The sequence below is a fragment of the Dipodomys ordii genome, unplaced genomic scaffold (genome assembly GCF_000151885.1).
Source record: "Dipodomys ordii isolate 6190 unplaced genomic scaffold, Dord_2.0 Scaffold31, whole genome shotgun sequence".
Classification (NCBI taxonomy): domain Eukaryota; kingdom Metazoa; phylum Chordata; class Mammalia; order Rodentia; family Heteromyidae; genus Dipodomys; species Dipodomys ordii.
This window is the reverse complement of record NW_012267247.1, coordinates 5,777,096-5,795,341: the sequence shown is the minus strand read 5'-3', so window position 1 is coordinate 5,795,341 and position 18,246 is coordinate 5,777,096. Positions and strand designations below refer to the sequence as shown.

At 39.4% G+C, this 18,246-nt stretch overlaps 1 protein-coding gene across 2 annotated transcripts in view; it reads right to left on the bottom strand.

The window, feature by feature from the left end:
• Gosr1 (golgi SNAP receptor complex member 1) overlaps nucleotides 1–18,246 on the bottom strand; it is a 42,924-nt gene that overhangs the window by 21,213 nt on the left and 3,465 nt on the right. For both annotated transcript variants that reach the window (XM_013016582.1, XM_013016583.1), the window contains exons 3-6: nucleotides 10,837–10,924; nucleotides 10,411–10,518; nucleotides 8,969–9,060; nucleotides 7,634–7,708 (exon numbers count right to left, since the gene is read on the bottom strand). In XM_013016582.1, coding sequence (XP_012872036.1) covers nucleotides 7,634–7,708; nucleotides 8,969–9,060; nucleotides 10,411–10,518; nucleotides 10,837–10,924 — 363 coding nt within the window. The remainder of the gene's footprint in view (nucleotides 1–7,633; nucleotides 7,709–8,968; nucleotides 9,061–10,410; nucleotides 10,519–10,836; nucleotides 10,925–18,246) is intronic.

The following is an 18,246-nucleotide window of genomic DNA, read 5'->3' as shown; positions in this document are numbered from 1 at the left end:
CCTCAGCTCTTCAGCTCAAGGTGAGCGCTCTACCACTTGAGCTACAGCGCCACTTCCGGTTTTCTGGTGGTTTATTGGAGATAGGAGTCTCACGGACTTTCCTGCCCGGGCTGGCTTTGAACCGTGATCCTCAGATTTCAGCCTCCTGAGTAGCTAGGATTACAGGCGTGAGCCACCAGCGCCCGGCACTTTTTTTTTCTTTTCCCATCTTGGGGCTTGAACTCAGGCCCAAGCACTGTCCCTGAGCTTCTTTTGGTAAGGACTAGTAATCTACCACTTGAGCCACAGTGCTAATTGTGGTATTTTCTGTTTATGTGGTACTGAGGAATTGTACCCAGGGTTTCATGCACCTAGGCAAGCACTCTACCACTATACATTCCCAGCCCCTAGTCATACTTTTAAAAATAAGTATTATAAAGAACATCTATACCTTTTGTTATTTTAAATAAGTTAATTTTTGGGAAAAAAAACTCAGGGCACTTAGCAAATGAAATAAAACACTGAAAGCCAGAGGATGCTTTTAATATTATTTTGTAAACATATAGCCAAAATCTTAAATTATTACCTAGCAAGTATTGGTTGGTTGGTTATTTATTAATTTATGTATTTATTTATTGTGCCAGTCCTGGGGCTTAAACTCAGAGCTAGCATTCTACCATTAGAGCCATAGCTCTACTTGTGGATTTTTGATGGTTAATTGGAGACAAGAGTCTCATGGACTTTCTGCCCACACTGGCCTTAAACTATAATCTCAGATCTTAGCTCCTGAGTAGATAGGATTACAGGTATGAGCCACTGGTGCCCAGGTTTGTAATTTATTTTTTTAAACACTGATTTTTTTTAAATGTCTGTGTTCCAATATTGAGAGCCAAGGTGAAGACCTTGCTTTTAGTCTTAACAATTCTTGGAATTCATTAAATGGTCAAAATCCACTTAATTTCATCCGGACTCATTTTTTCTTTGTACAGGATAAAGAAAAGCTTCCCCACAAGAATGTCTGTCTGTCTGTCTGTCTATCTATCTATCTGTGTGTATGTATGTATACATACACACATATACAGTATATCAGTAGACTTTGTACTTTGATGAAACAAAAATGGAAACGTGAGCAAGGCAGTGGTAGTTCATACTCGTAATCCTAGCTACTCAGGAGGCTGATCTCTGAGAATCACAATTGGAGGCTAGTCTGGACAGGAAAGTTTGTGAGACACTCATTTCCAATTGACTACCAAAAAGCTGGAATAGAACTGTGGCTCAAGTGGGAGAGTGAAAAAAGCTAAGAGTTTAAGCCCCAGAACCTGCATAGACACACAAAAAATTGTTTTACAGGGCTGGGCAGATGGCTCAGTGGTAGAGTGCTTGCCTTGCATGCCTGAGGCCCTGGGTTAGATTCCTCAGCACCACATAAGCAAAAAGAAAAAAGCCGGAGGTGGCGCTGTGGCTCAAGTGGTAGAGCGCTAGCCTTGAGCTGAAGAGCTGAGGGACAGCGCCCAGGCCCAGAGTTCAGACCCACAACCAGACCCCCCTCCCCCAAAAAATTGTTTTACTTCCGTTTCCCACCATTTTTATAACCTTAAGCGAATTACTTAAGATACATGTACTTCAATTGCTTCCTTCCTTCCTTTGGGTAGTAGTGGGGCTTTAACTCAGGGCATGGACGCTGTCCCCGAGCTCTTTTGCTTAAGGCTAGCACTTTACCCCTTTGAGCCACAGCTCCATTTCTGGCTTTGTAGTGGTTAACTGGAAACACAAGTCTCACAGACTTTGCCACCCAGGCTAGTTTTGAACTGAAATCCTCAGATCTCAGCCTCCTGAATAGCTAGGATTACAGGCATGAGCCATCAGTGCCTGGTTCTAGTTTTTTTCCTATAAAACGAATATGAAATTCTATGCTTTCTTTTAATAATTAATAAATATAAAACTTCCTGCAAATTCTTTTAATAAAATATAATGCATAATGCGTTTTAAAGTAATGACATAAAGGATATTAGACATAAAGGATCATTCTGGTATACTATTTTCAACTTCAAATTATTCTTTCTAAAACTACTACATTTCTAACTGCTTCATTAGTCTTTCTTTTCTTTGAGAAATGGTTTTACTGTATTACTATATAATTCAAAGTAGCTTCAAACTTGTGATCCTGCTGCCTCAGCTTCTCAACTATAAGGATTACGGACATGTATTGCCATATCTGGCCACCTGGCAATAAATAATACAAACATAATACAATCTAATATTTATTTGTACTTTTTGAATATTATATCCCTTAAACTACTCTGTACCTGTATTAATATAGTTATGGATGTAATGCTTTTTTTTTAAGTGTTCTTGATCAGATACAAAAACAACTACCAAAGCTGAAAATGACTAAAAACTAGGGAAGACTGCCCCCTTGTGCCAATCAGTAACATTGGGCAAATAAAGAAAGAATAATTAGTTCCAACATTGCCAGTACACAGGTTCCTAAAAAGACCTTCATTGAGCCAGGCGCTGGTGGCTCATGACTGTAGCTACTCTAGCTACTCAGGAGGCTGAGATCTGAGAAACATAGTTCAAAGCCAGATTGGGCAGCAAAGTCCGTGAGACTCTTATCTCCAATAAACCAGCAGAAAACTGGAAGCGGCACTGAGGCTCAAGTAGTACAACGCTAGCCTTGAGCTGAAGAGCGCAGGGACAGCGCCCAAGCCCAGAGTTCAAGCCACATGACCAAACAAACAAACAAAAAAAGACCTTCATTGGCTGATGGTATAGCTTTGTAGGAGAGCACTTATCTAACATGCATAAAATCTTGTATTCAATTCCCAGCACCACTCACATACACACACAAAAGATCTCCCTTTCTTTTCTCTTCCCTCCCTCTTCTCTCTTCTGTTTGTACATGTGTGTATGTAGACAGGGTTTCAATATTACCCAGGCTGGTCTTAAACTTGTGGGTTAAAGCAATCCTTCTCAGAGCTGGGACTACAGAAATACACTATCTCACTTGGCTTTTTTTATGTTCTGATTTTAACAGCTGATATTTAAAGTGGAGACCTTTAAAAACAAGTGAACTGACAGTACCTTAAGCTCATATGACATAACTAGTTCATGAAATGCAGTAGTAAATATCAACATTATTCCTAACACTATCATGGGTACAAGTTAAATCAAATACTCATAGGCTAAGTTCAGAAATAAGTAATTTTCTGATCCTTAAGTTATACAAAAATAAAAGCAAGAAGATAAAACAAAGTAGTATGCTGTGGTTATAGCTCAGTGGCAGAGTATTTGTCTAACATGCATAAGGATGCTCAGTTTAATTTCCAGAAGCAGTCAAAACAAAACAAAGAAACAGTGACTTTTTTTAAAATACATACGTAAGTGCTTAGGTATTTTCTTCAGAAATGGCAGAAAAAGTTCTTTTTTAGATTTGATACACAGCCTACTTACCCTTTATAAAGCTTCTTAGTATGTTAGTAATAGAACACTCAAACATAAATTAACAGTATAATTACTATTGTTATTACTAGTATAGTATACACAAAAGCATTGAGAGTGATAGTCTTACTAAAGAAATGTAACCCCTGTAATCTGCTCAAAGTCCTAATCGGCAGTAACTTTTGAGCTGGTTAACTTTATCTGTTAAAAAGCTTGTAGAGTTGAGATTACGTCCCTCTTGAGATCTGTCTAAAGGCCTACACAGGTAGGCATTGTTGGGGCCACTAAAAATCAAGTTCCTCCGCCAGCCAAAAAATGCTTTTATAAACCAAGGTGTTAAACAGGCTGTGCTGCTGTAGCCCAAGGAAGGCCTGTACATTTGTTAAATATTGTATATAAGCCACTTTAAACAGGCGCCCAGAGGCAGTGGGCAGTATTTAGAGTGCCAATCAGTCCCAGGTTAATAACATCTACTGGGTTTTATTTGAAAAAACCCAGACAAGTAATTGTTAGTCAACTGTTAATAAGTTGTAGGTAACCTCTATCTCATTGATCTTCTTGTTGCTTTAACTAGAGATAAAAGGGTTTTTATAACAAAGTCTCCTTTTGCCACAGTTCAAAGCCATCCCGGGCACAAAAAATCCCTCTAAAACTCCATCTCCCAGCTAATCAGCAAGGAGCCACGCTGGAGGCATGGCCTGAGACTCTCACCTCTAAGTACCCAGCCAAAGGCTGAAAGTGGCATTGTGACTCTTAAGTGGTAAAACACTAGCCGCAAGCAGAAGTGCTCAGGGACAGTGCCCAGGCAGGCCTTGAGTCCAAACCGTAAATGCCAACTAGGACAACCTATCCCAGCAATGGATGCTGAGACACCCACCGGGACAAAGTCAGTCCTGACAATGGAAAACCATGGAGAGGAGTAAGAGGAGATGACATCCGAAATGGAGTCACTTTATGCTCGCCTTTTCAAAATTAATCAGAGCTGGGAGATCAAGAGAAATAGTTGCTTGCCCACCTAATGTCCATACCTGTCTATCTTCTAACTGGGCAAATAGTTAGCAGTCTTGCCTTTGCTACCTGCTATATGTATTTATAGTAGCTTCTGACTGGTACTTCCAAACAGTCCTTTATGCTACCCCTACCCAGTTACTCAAAAGACCTTAGACACCCCCTTTCTGCCTTCTTGCCCTGAGTCCAGTTATTTCATATTCCCTGTAATGGGCTACAACTGGGCTTTATACTCCAAATAAAACATTTCTGGCTCATGGCCAATGTGTGTTCTTCTATGTCATTCATGTTAACTGACCTTGTCACCTTGTCAGCTTTTGCCTGATTTTTCCAAAAGTCTCTTTCAACAGGGTAACATCCCCTGCCCAGGACCATTTGGAAACAACTCAAGGCCATCCTGTTCCTTCAGGCAAGCAGAGACATCACTTACACTGCCCTGCCTTGCCCAGCGCAGACCCGGACCCTAAAGACCCCAGCTCCAGGTTACTGTGATCCTAAAGCAGGAAAGTCTTATTCCCCATCCTCCAAGATGCCGGGAGTCAGGTATCATGCTATGTCTCCAATTTGAGACAGAAAAGGCAATTTCAGGTCTTTGATAGCCCCTTCTGGAAATCAATCCCTCCATATCATCCTCTCTTGAGGTACTAACAACAATTTTTGCCTTTTATTAATTGTGTCTTACATTTTAGATAACTATTGCCATGGAAAAAGGAGGACCTTTAACAACCAAACTGTCAAACGGATGCTTCATGGATGGTACCAGGCCAACCAACAAAGCAGAGACCCCTGACTATTTCACCCCTTGACAGCAGGAAGTAGCTCCAGAAGAAACAAACTCTGTCCATTCCCCTTGGCCTGATACCTCCTATTCTTATTAAACAACAGAGTGGGGAATGTGGTCCTCAGCTCTTCTCAGATGGGGGGGGGGGGGAGGGAAATCCTCCCATTCCTGGAGTTCCAACCATATAGCGAGCCCCTCCCTCTCTCTGCCCAGACCCACCTAAACTCCCATCTACCTCACTTCCTATCTCTCAGACCCTCCTGCTACCTGGATGGGGATGGAGGCCATGTGCTCCCTCTTGGGGGAAATATGTCTCCTCTAGTAAACCTTATAATAATCTTTCTCCTGTGCCTGCCTGCCTCTGCATGGTCCCCTGGGATGGATGTGTCAGATCCTCCTCTTTCAATACCTGTAAAGTAAAATACTCAAAAGCACCTTAACATTAAACCTGAATCTCTGAAACTACTGCAGGACAGAATAGGAGAGACACTTGAACTAATAGCACAGGAAGGAACTTCCTGAACAGAATCCCAGGGTCACAACAAATTGGAGAAAGACTCGACAAATGGGACTACCTTAAAATAAAAAGCTTCTGCACAGCTAAATCTATTGCAACCAAGCTAGAAAGACAACCAACTAATTGGGAAAAAATATTTACCACCAGTATATCAGACAAGGGGTTAACATCCAGTATATACAGGGAACTCAAGAAACTAATCCCTCCCAAACCTAACAAACCAATTACTAAATGGGCAAGGGAACTAAAGAGGGACTTCTCAGATGAAGAAATAAAAATGGCAAGGAAGCCGGGCGCTGGTGGCTCACGCCTGTAGTCTTAGCTACTCAGGAGGCTGAGATCTGAGGATTGAGGTTCAAAGCCAGCCCGGGCAGGAGAGACCGTGAGACTCCTATCTCCAATAAACCACCAGAAAACCGGAAGTGGCGCTGTAGCTCAAGTGGTAGAGCGCTCACCTTGAGCTGAAGAGCTGAGGGACAGCGCCCAGGCCCAGAGTTCAAGCCCCACCGGCCAACCAAAAAAAAAAAAAAAAGGCAAAGAAACACATGAGGAAATGTTCACCATCCCTGGTGGTGAAGGAAATGCAAATAAAGACAACCCTGAGATACCACCTTACCCCAGTCAGAATGTCCCACATCCACAAATCAGCCAACGACAAATGCTGGAGGGGATGTGGAGAAAGAGGAACCCTATTACACTGCTGGTGGGAATGTACACTTATACAACCACTTTGGAAAGCAGTCTGGAGGGTCCTTAGAAAGCTAAAGATTGACCTCCCTTATGACCCAGTCATACCACTTCTAGGCATCTACCCTGAACAACAGGAACCAATATACAAGGACACGTGCACCTCCATGTTTATTGCAGCACTGTTCACAATAGCTAGGATATGGAAACAACCCAGATGCCCCACCACAGATGAATGGATCCAAAAATTGTGGTATCTATACACAATGGAATATTATGCAGCCATTAGAAATGACAAAATAATGGCATTTGCAGGGAAATGGATGGAGCTAGAAGAAATCATGTTGAGCGAGGTAAGCCAAGAGCAAAGAGACAAATGGTACATGGTCTCCCTGATAAGTGGATGTTAAATCCAAAATGTTAGGTGATACAACAAAATTAACAGGACTTAAGATACAAAGAACTTCCACTCATCTGGTCGAACTACTACTAAATAACCCCATGCTGCTGATCACATGTATGGTGTATATGTGTACACCATTATATGTTATAGACTGCAATAGACAATTTGCTCCAGGAAAGTTAGAATGAGCTTGTGACTTTAAATGAGCATCATTATTCCACAATACTGTGAAATTTGGGAAATTATGTAATCACTTAATCACAATTAAAAAAAAAAAAACACCAGAAAACTAGAAGTGGCATGATGGCTCAAGTGGTAGAGCATGAGCCTCGAGCTGAATTGTTCAGGGACAGCTCAAGCCCCACGACTGACAAAAAAAAGAAAAAAAAGAGAGAGAGAGAGAGATCTTTCATGCGATTGTTTCTAACGTATTTATAAGATTATATCTTTGTTGCCTTGTATGTCCCTCCCCCATGGTACAACCCCTGCTTTCTGCTTTCACTATATATGATGTTGGTATATGTGGAAGGGAAGGGAAAAAACAAATAGTTAAAACAGGGATATAGGAGGACCCATTGCAACAATGAGATGTACAAGTCGTTATGTCAAAAAACGAACTTTACAACTTTGGTGGGGGTCGGGGGGGAGGATACGAAGGGATGGGAAGGGGAAAACAATAAAAGAAAAAAAAACACTCAAAAGCATCCTATCTTTCCTAATTATGTTTGGAACCACTGCAATTCCACTTCTCTGGAGTAGTCGTTAGGAGAACTAGCATGAGAAAACAGACAGTGCACAGACATTCAAAAATACCTACTTTCGGAGGTGGTCATGTTCTTTCAAAAACAATTCCGTTCTCCTGTTGTTTATTCCAGACCCACTTTTATAAGACCTAGAACAGATAAAGAAAAATTAAGAACACTTTCAGAAGAAACTGTAAAATCAAATTAAGAAACTACCCTAGTGACATCAAGAGACAAACTCTATGTCTTCATACTTTTGAATAAGTACATATTTTAAAATTTCTAAAACTGCTATTACAAATACGAATGTTTTGCTGTTTTCATCAAAATAACCCCAAATTCTTGCAACAAAACGTCTTCTTTCTCCCTTGTCTGTACCTTCATTTGCTCCAGGTAAAAGCACACTTTGAGGCTGTAAGCACACATCTCATGGAGCAGGAGTGCTTCCCTCTTTCCCTCCCTGCCCAACTGGGAGATTTCAATATTAATCTCCAACACTTTAAAACTGACCAAAAAAGAGGAAAAAAAAATAAAAATAAAAGGATTGCAGTCATGGCTCAAGTGCTAGAGCCTATAAGTGTGAAGCCCTGGATTCAAACCCCTGTACTGCCAAAAACTTCTTAAAAACTTAAAAGTCTTTCATTACTACTGTGAATACTTTTGTTCTTCTTATTCCTACTAATAAGGAAAAGAATGATTTTTTAAAAATTCATTAACTGGCCAGGTACCGGTAGGTAGATCATGCCTGTAATCCTAGCTACCCAGGAGGCTGAGATCTGAGGATTGAGATTCAAAGCCAGGGAAGACTGTGAGACTCATCTCAAATTACTAAAAAGCTGGAAATAGAGCTGTGGCTTAATTGGTAGAGTTCCAGCCTTGAACAAAGCTCAAGGACAGTGCCCAGGCCTTGAGTTCAAGCCCCAGGACCGGCACCAAAAAAATGAAATTTATTAACTGCACAAATACTATAGAGAGACAAAGTGCTGCTGTTAGAACTGAAAGACTGGTGAGAGGCAGCACCACAGCACAAAGCACAAGGATGTACCAGGAAAGTGACAGTATTTCAAGGCTGCATTAATATCTGCCTGAATGTGTGACTGTTGGAGTAAGGAGTAAAAGTTAGGTGGTAATCAGGAAGGAAACAGAGAGAGGTCAGTTATTGGCAATAAATTCTTAGGGTAAGAGATGAGAAAATACATGAAAGAATTATCTGAGCTGGACTCTGAATTAACCAGGAAGGTAATGATTCGCAGGGACTCATGGTGACACTAGGGTCAACACAGGACTGGCAGTAAAATGGAAATTAGAAACCCTAGAATCTAAATCTTGGCTTTACTAATCAATTTATTAACCATAGACATACTCTAAATTTTAAAAAAGTTCTACAAATAACATAAAAAGTAACTTACTCAATATCTTTTCGTACTGATCCCATGAGATTTTCCCTTTCCCGTATTGCCATAAAATTTGCTTTGGTTTTATGGAACTCATGTGTGTAATCCTGAAATAAATCAACATCCAGTCTCAATAGAAGTTAATTATTTATGTTCATTTCATTGAACTAGTTGTGGTTTGTCATCATACAGCAAATTTTAAACTACCATCCCTATTTTCTAGTACCCTGTTATAAGACCTAGAACTATTGAGAAAAAAATTCTAAGATTAAAAAAAAAAAACTATTTTCAATGTATGATATTCAGTGTGTAAGTTGATTTTGAAAGAAACCTCCCTATCCAAAAGCAGAATAATTCCTTTCTATACTTAAATCTTCTATGTCCTTCTGTAGAATTTCACATTTACAATTTCCACACATTTCTTATTAAATTTATACAGAAAGATTTTAGTTTCTTTCTAGTAGTTTTCTTTCTTTTTTTGGCATTAAAGGTTGAACACAAGGCTTTGTGCATTCTGTAACTGAGCTACACTCCCTTCCCCTTCTATTATACTAATAGGTTATTTTTTGTATGTAGGAAAAATATTTGCTTTGATAATTTATTTAGTAAACTATCACTTCATGGAATTTAGTTATTTATTTATTTTTTTGGCCAGTCCTGGAGCTCAAATTCTGGGCTTGGGCACTGTCCCTGAGCTCCTTTTCACTCAAGGTTAGTACTCTACCACTTGAACCATAGCACCACTTCCAGCTTTTCTGTGATTAATTGGTGATAAGAGTCTCATGGACTTTCCTGCCTGGGTTGGCTCTGAATTGTGATCTTCAGATCTCAGTTTATTGTGTAGCTAGGATTACAGGCATGAGCCACCAGTGCCTGGTTTTAATTTTCTTAAGTATACCAGACATATCATCTTATCTTGCTTCATTATAGGAATTTTGTCTCTTCCTTCCCAATTTCTCTTTTCTCTCTTCTCTCTCCTCCTCCTCCTCTTAGCTTAATTGGACCACCCCAAACTACCAAAACAATCATGGGATACATCTGTGGTGACAAAAGGCATCCTTCGGTTGTGTTGCATTTTCCTTTAATGGGAATGTTTTTTGTGCTTTACCACTAACAATAATGGTAGCTTTTAATCTGATATTCAAACTTCTGCATTAGGTAAATAAAGTATTTTTTATTTGTATACATTTACTTAATGAGTATGTGTTGGTACTGGAGCTTTAAAAAACCATTTTGTTGATTGGTTCCTTTTGGGTTTTTTTCTTTTTTCTTTTGTCTTAAAAAAACCTGTTATTATAAAGGTGATATACAGAGGGGTTACAGTTATATAAATCAGGTAATGAGTATATTCTGTTTTGGACAATGTCACTCCTTCCCTTGCTCTCCCCCAGGTTTTCCCTCCTGTCCCCACACACAAGTTGTATAGATTATTTTCAACATATCCTTTTGGTTTTTACCTGTAGTATGTCTCTATGTCGTTGTAATGTATGCATCAGTGCTGCATTCAAGGAGGGGACGCCGGCACTATTGGTATATTCTGCCATTTTATCATTTACCCCTGTAAGCTAGGAAGGGAAAATATTTTAGAAAGCACTATAAATAGCTAAAAGTAAACTATTTGCCCATATGTCCTCTTGGCAGACAACAAGACAATAAACACAAACCAAAACAAAACCCAAAATTCAGCACTTCCCCTAAATAATCCATACAGGATAAAATAATAGCCATATAACATGGAGATGGCTGTCAAAAAAAGCTCCAGTAGCTTTGGAAGAAGCACAACTTGAATGGATGATTTCAATAAACGTATCTGCATTAATATAATGCAGTTACATCTAGTATTCAGATACTAGCAGAGTGGCCATTATACAGAAAGCACTTACCCTTGCCAAAAGCTGTTCAATCTCTATTGCCATTGTCTCAAACATTCTGTCTTGGCTTGATCCATTTAAAAGGGGTGTTGTATCAGAACTAAAGAGAAATTAAAGAAAATTCATTACTCAAGTTGTTTAAAACACTCTTAAAACAAAGAGATGGAGTAAATACTTCCTCTAACTCTTTGGAAACTGATTTTTATAAAACTTTTCTTATAAAGAGAATATATTTTATGCTATTAAATACAGTATAAAATACAACTGAATGTGTTAGACATGGTACACACCTGTAATCTCAACACTCTGGCATATGAAACAGGAGGATTGTGAGTTTAAGACCAGCTTGATTACAGGGTGAGTTCTAGGCTAGCCTAAGTCTTACAGTGAGACTCTGCTTCAAAACAAAAAAACAAGCGCTGGGAATGTGGCTTAGTGGTAAAATGCTTGCCTAGTATGCATGAAGCCCTGGGTTCAATTCCTTAGTACCACATAAACAGAAAAAGCTGGAAGTGGCACGGTTGCTCAAATGGTAGAGTGTGAGCCTTGAGCAAAAGAAGCTCAAGGACGGTGCCCAGGCCCTGAGTTCAAGCCCCAGGACTGGAAAAAAAGAAAAAAAACACCCCCCCACAAAACAAAACAAAAAAACAAAACCAATAAAACAAAAAAACAAAGCACATCCAACCAACAAAATAACTGAATATAAAGACATTCCAAATGCTTGTTTGTGGTTTCCCAGGTGATAGTAACATAAGTGTCTAATTAGACCCTAAATTTGAAGAACAAATTACGTAAAAGGAAACTAAACAATGGAGTTTGGCTCAGTCATAAGGAACAAAATTATGTCATCTGCAGGAAAAATGACAGAATTAGATATCATCATGTTAAGCAAAATAAACTAGACTCAAAAACATGTTACATCTTTTCTCTCACATGTGGAATTTAGATTTCTAAAAAAATCCAGGTATAGTGACTAATGTCTGTAATCCTAGCTACTTGGGAGACTGAGATCAGAAATATCATGGTTTGAGGTCTGCCTCAATCTCAACCAATAAAAAGCTGGGAGCAGTGGTCTGTGTCTGTCATCCCAGCTACCTAGGAAGCATAAATAGCAGGATTTTGGCCCACATCAGACTGGACATGAGATCTTACTCAAAAAAATAATCGGGGGTGAGGATGGGAAGGGATGGGAAGGGGAATCAAAGGAGGAGGTAACAATGCTTGATAAGAAATGTATTTGTTACCTTGTCCATGTAATTATAACCTCTCTGTACAACATTTTCACAATAAAAAAATTTTTTTAATGAATCAAAAATGGTGGGAGGTATGGCTCAAGTAGTAGAGTACCTGCCTACTAAGCTCAAATCCTTAAGTTCAAACTCCAGTACCACAACAAATAGACCTGAAAGTAGAATGGAGACTATTTGGCAAGAGGAAGGGGATCAGTGGGATAGGGAGATAAGAGGGTATTTGGGAACAAAGATCAGAGTACATAATGTACATGTATGGAAATGTTATGATGAACTCCATTAAAAATGTACTAAAAAAAATCTGGGTGCCAATGGCTCATGCCTGTAATCCTGGCTACTCAGGAGGCTGAAATCTAAGGATCACAGTTCAAAGCCAGCCCGGGCAGGAAAATCTGTGAGACTTTTTTTTTTTTTTTGGTCGGTCGTGGGGCTTGGACGCTATCCCTCGGCTCTTCAGCTCAAGGCGAGCACTCTACAGCTTGAGCCACAGTGCCACTTCTCATGAGACTCTTATCTACAATAAACCACTAGAAAACTGGAAGTGGAGCTGGGAGCCGTTGGCTCTCGCCTGTAATCCTCAGATCTCAGCCTCCTGAGTAGCTAGGATTCAAAGCCAGCCCAGGCAGGAAAGTCTGTGAGACTCTTATATCCAATAAACCACTAGAAAACCAGAAGTGGCACTGTGACTCAAGCGGTAGAGCACTCGCCTTGAGCTGAAGAGCATAGGGACAGCGCCCAAGTCCAGAGTTCAAGCCCCATCACCAACAAAAAAGAAAAAGAAAAAAGAAAAAAAAAATGTACCCAGGGGCTGGGAAGGTGGCTCAGTGGTAGAGCGCTTGCCTTGCATGCCTGAGGCCCTGGGTTCAATCCCTCAGCACCACATAAGCAAAAAGAAAAAAAAAGCCGGAAGTGACACTATGGCTCAAGTGGTAGAGTGCTAGCCTTGAGCTGAAGAGCTGAGGGACAGCGCCCAGGCCCAGAGTTCAGGCCCCATGACCAGACCTCCCCCCCGCAAAAAAAAAGTACCCAAACAGTAAACTATAAACTCCTTACAAAAGAAGGCATAAAAATGTTTTATAGTTACGTTATGAAGCCTGTGATAATCCTTCAGGGTATGTGTGTGGTACTAGCCCTGGGGTTTGAACTCAGGGCATATAAATGTTTTATAGTTATGTTACGGAGCCTGTGATAATCTTTCAGGGTGTGTGTGTGTGTGTGTGTGTGTGTGTGTGTACCTATGGAACCCCTGTGATAATCTTTCGGGGTGTGTGTGTGTGTCTGTGTGTGTGTTACTAGTCCTAGGGTTTAAACTCAGGGCCTGGGCCCTGTCTCTAAACCTTTTGGCTTAAGGCCAGCATTCTACCACAAAAGCCATAGCTCCACTTCCTGCTAATTGCTGGTTAATTGGCAATGTCTCATGAACTTTCCTGCCCAGGCTGGCTTTGAACTCCAATTCTTGGATCTCAGCATTCTAGGATTATAGGCATATGCCACCAGTACCCAGTATTTTTCAAGGTTTTACCCTCCAAAATTATGATTCCTGAAATTCTTCTTTCTTTTCACAACCCTTACCAAGAAGAAATAAAATTGAAATGTTCTAGCATGAACTAGTTAGCAATCATGATAAATATAGCCAGCCACCTTCAGCATGTTAAAACCTTCTATTAATTCCATTCATGATATGCAATCACCTCATCTTGTTTGGCAAAAACATGGTTTTTTTTAAAACATCAGATCAATTAGTCAAAAATTTAACTTTTTTGATGGAACATTTTAGATACTCAAATTCTAAAACCCCATCTCCTTCAAGTTTTTGTAGCCTTTCCTGAAAAAAAATGCTATCCCTCACCCCAAGTAATTATTATCATCTGAGCATCTTAATACAGATCAGTTATTTGGACAGAGACAAATGCCCATACAATGATCATATTCTCCAATCTTATTGAAAGCTTTATTTGTCCTTTGGTAAAACAAATATAATTATCAGTTCAACATCAAAAAGTACCTCAGCTACCGTACTTGTATGTTTCCCAGCAATAACCAGCAGCAAAATAGCCAAAGTAGCTAACGATTTATTTATTTATTTTTGAGACAGGTCTTGTTGTATAGCCCAAGCTGGCCCGGAACTCTCAATCTTCCTGTGTCAACATCCTAAGGGTTGGGATTATAGACATAAAACACTACACCAGACTTTAGTAATGATTTTTATTGTTTTGACCGATATGTGGTTTGAACTCAGAGCCTCACACTTTATAGACAAGCACTCTACCATTGGGCCACACTTCTGGCCCTTTTCATATATGTTAGTCTTGATTCTTGTCCAGGCATTTACCTGGACCTTGATCTGCCTATTTTAAGCTTTTCAACACAGTGGATGACAGGCAGGTAGTACTTCTATCCTCTCAATCTCAGCCTCCCTAGTAGATAGGATATTGGCATGAACCACCAGTACCTGGCTATTTTGAGTTTTTAAAAACAAGGTCTAAAGAAAGGTTTGCTTCTCCAAACATTCCAATTTTATCTTTTCTGAAATATGACTATCAATATTTGTTTTGTTTTGCTTTTTAGGTAGCACTGGGGTCTGAATTCAGGGCCCTGCCATTTGCCAGTTAAGTCACCCCGCAGAATCCAATTTGCTCTAGTTACTCTTTGAATAGTATTTCATGTATATGTCAGGCTGGCCTGGACTCTAATCCTATTTATGCTTCCTAAGCAGGTGAGGTGACAGATATCTACCACTGTATCCAGCCTTTTATTGGTTGAGATGGGGATTTAGGACAAACTTTTTGCCTCGGATGGCCTTGAACCATGAGTCTCCTGATCTTAGCCTTCCAAGTAGGTATGACTGTCAGTATAATTCCAGCTTCTAGTGGTTATATATCACAGTCAAGCCAAAGTCCTAGAATTAGCTCCGAAAATGTGCCCATGCAAAACTGCTCTGTATAATAATATAGGTCCTTTCCTACCAGATTAGAAACAAGAAAACACACACATGGGATAGCAGAATCTAAGCTGCAGCAAGGAAATTGTTTGTCTTATTAATAAATATACACCTACCACCTGGATGTCTGTAAATATCTTTTGAGTAAATAAATATTGAAGCAATTTCCATACTGGTTAGTCCACATTCACCTCTCTTAGAACAGTGAGTCCAGGGAACTGGTCAAAATTCATTCTCTAGAACAGTAGGATTTGGAAAGGGCTGATTCCCAGATGAAAATTTCTAGTCACTGCTGAATTTACTCATTGTGATATACTTATAACATAGCATTAAACAAGACACTTTAAAATGTACATTGAACATTGGATCTTTTCTTTCTCTTTTGCCTCTGCCTGCCTTTCTCTCTTTTTCAGTGCTGAGATCAAACCCAGGACCTTAAGTATTAAGTAACTGCTCTGCCATAAAGCTACAGCTTAAGTCCTGTACCTTGGATCTTGCTCCTTATAACCTTTTTTGTTTTTTTATTTAAAGTAACAGTTAAGTTAAAGTAATCCTATAGTCAGTCCCAATTTGTAAAATTTCTTAGGGAATGTTTTCAATAGTCTCTCCATTAAAAGAGGTATTAAACTCCTGCAGAACAGAGAGAAAATAAAAAAGTATCACATAACAGTATGTATCTCTTCACAAACATTTTTGTTTGCTTGAGTTTTGTTTTGTTATTTTTTTTGTTGTCACTCAAAGTTTGAACTCAGGGTCTTGTGTTTGCTTAGCTTCCTTGCTTGTTTGGAGCTTTACCACTTGAATCACATGTTCAGCTAGGATTTTTTTTCAGGCTACTTTGGAGGTGGGAGTCTTGTTGGCTTCAAACTATGATCCTCTGAATCAAAGCCTCTAAGTAGCTAGGATTACAGTCATGGGCCCCTGGTATCAGCTGTGAACATGGTTTAAAACTGCGTACTTGCTAGGATAATCAGGTAGAAGACCTAAATTCAGAACAAAAGTTTTCAAATCACAAAATAAGTTTACTCACAAAAAAGAACACTCTTCATGCTCTTAACTTGCTTACTGCTCAATGAAGTTTAACCTAATACAGTGCACTGCAATGAAATACTTGTGATGTGCTAATAATTTATTTTCCCTGCTATCTTTGTAGCACACTACCCTTATTAAAAAGAAAAAAAACTTTGGCTATAGTGTTGAAAGGAGTATTTTGTTGGAAGGTTAATAATATGGCAGGCTTTAGCATGAGCTCTACAAATAAAGATGTAGCTCTACAAATAAAGATGTTCAAGCTCAGTTTCTGGGTTTGTATTGCTATTGTTAGCTGAAAAAACATCTCACTCAGCACTTATCTTTGACAAAGTATAAAAATAAGAAAGGATTAACAACTAACAACTTTGTCAATAATTTCATTGCTAGGAAATATAGAAATTTTTGTGTAGGGGCTGGGAAGGTGGCTCAGTGATAGGGTGTTTGCCTTGCATGCATGAGGCCCTGGGTTTGATTGCTCAGTACATTAACAGAAAAAGCTAACTGTGGCTCGAGTGGTACAGAACTAGCTAGCTTTGAGCTGAAGAACTGAGAAGAACTGAGAAGAACTGAGGGACAGCACCTGGGCCCAGAGTTCAAGCCTCACAACTGACAAAAAAAAAAAAGAAGAAAGAAATTTTCATGTAAAAATGTTTCTAGTAACATTTATAAAGCTTTCAGTACAGTATGTGAAATATGGTAAACACTGTGTCAGCTATTAAATTAGTAGAAATAAGCAAGTTAGAAACCTGTCCCCATTGAATGACTAAATCCTAAACAGCTGTACAGTGTAATAATCTACATAGCAAATGAATATTCCAGTTAAGTGTATTCATAACTGAATCTCAATAACATTAAACAAAAAAGAAAGCTGTAAAATAACTTCTGTAGGATACTGTGAATTGCCTAGAACAAATATAATAAAAATATATAGTGTTTCTATGCCATATATATGTGTAGTTGAAGACACACCATAAACACATATGGCATAGACAGGAGAAAGTGAGATACCATCAGAGGATTCAACTGAATCTGCAATGATTATTTCTTAAAATGGGAAACAGGTACATGGGGGTCCATTATTCTTCTTTCAAGTGTCTTAAACATCTTCTTGACCTTTTCCTTTTTTGTGTGCCATGCCTGGAGCTTGAACTCAGGATCTGGGTGCTGTCTCTGGGACTTTTTACTCAAGGCTAGTGCTCTACCACTTGATCCATAGCTTACTTCTCACTTTTTCTGGTAGTTAATTGGGAATAAGAATCTCTGGGACAGTCCTATCTGGTCAGGCTTTGAATTGTGATACTCAGATCTTAGCCTCCAGAGTAGTTAGGATTACAGGCATGAGCCACCAGTACCAGTACCTGGCTTCCTTGAACTTCTTTTAAACAAGTGGATGAAAGCAAGCAGGGGACTAAAAAGAATAAACTTTCCAGGCTGGACGCCGGTGGCTCACGCCTGTAATCCTAGCTACTCAAGAGGCTGAGATCTGAGGATCTCGGTTCAAAGCCAGCCTGGGCAGGAAAGTCTATGAGACTCTTATCTCCAATAAACCACTAGAAAACCGGAAGTGGCACTGTGGCTCAAGCAGTAGAGTACTCACCTTGAGTTGAGAAGTGCAGGGACAGCACCTAAGCCCAGAGTTCAAGCCCCACGACCAACCAAAAAAAAAAATATATATATATATATATATATATACTTCCCATAGATTCTCTATAGCAATATACTATATACATATATTTCCTAAGTACCAAGCATAAAAATAGCAGCAATGATTAACAGTGAGGACATACATTAAATTCCTTCTAAAAGAATAAATACCAGAAAAGCAGTATGTATACTTTGCATTTGGCTAGTTACTTCATCCATTTATCAATTAAGAAAATATTTCTTGTGCTTGCTTCGGCAGCACATATTGGAACGATACAGAGAAGATTAGCATGGCCCCTGTGCAAGGATGACATGCAAATTTGTGAAGCATTCCATATTTTTTAAGCCACACCTCTCACGAGGTAATAAAAAGCAATTTAAGCAAAAAAAAAAGAAAATATTTCTTAAAAAAAAAACAACTTGGGGCTGGGAAGATGGCTCAGTGGTAGAGTATGTGCCTTGCATGCCTGAGGCCCTGGGTTCGATTCCTCAGCACCACATAAGCAAAAAGAAAAAAGCCGGAAGTGGCGCTGTGGCTCAAGTGGTAGAGCGCTA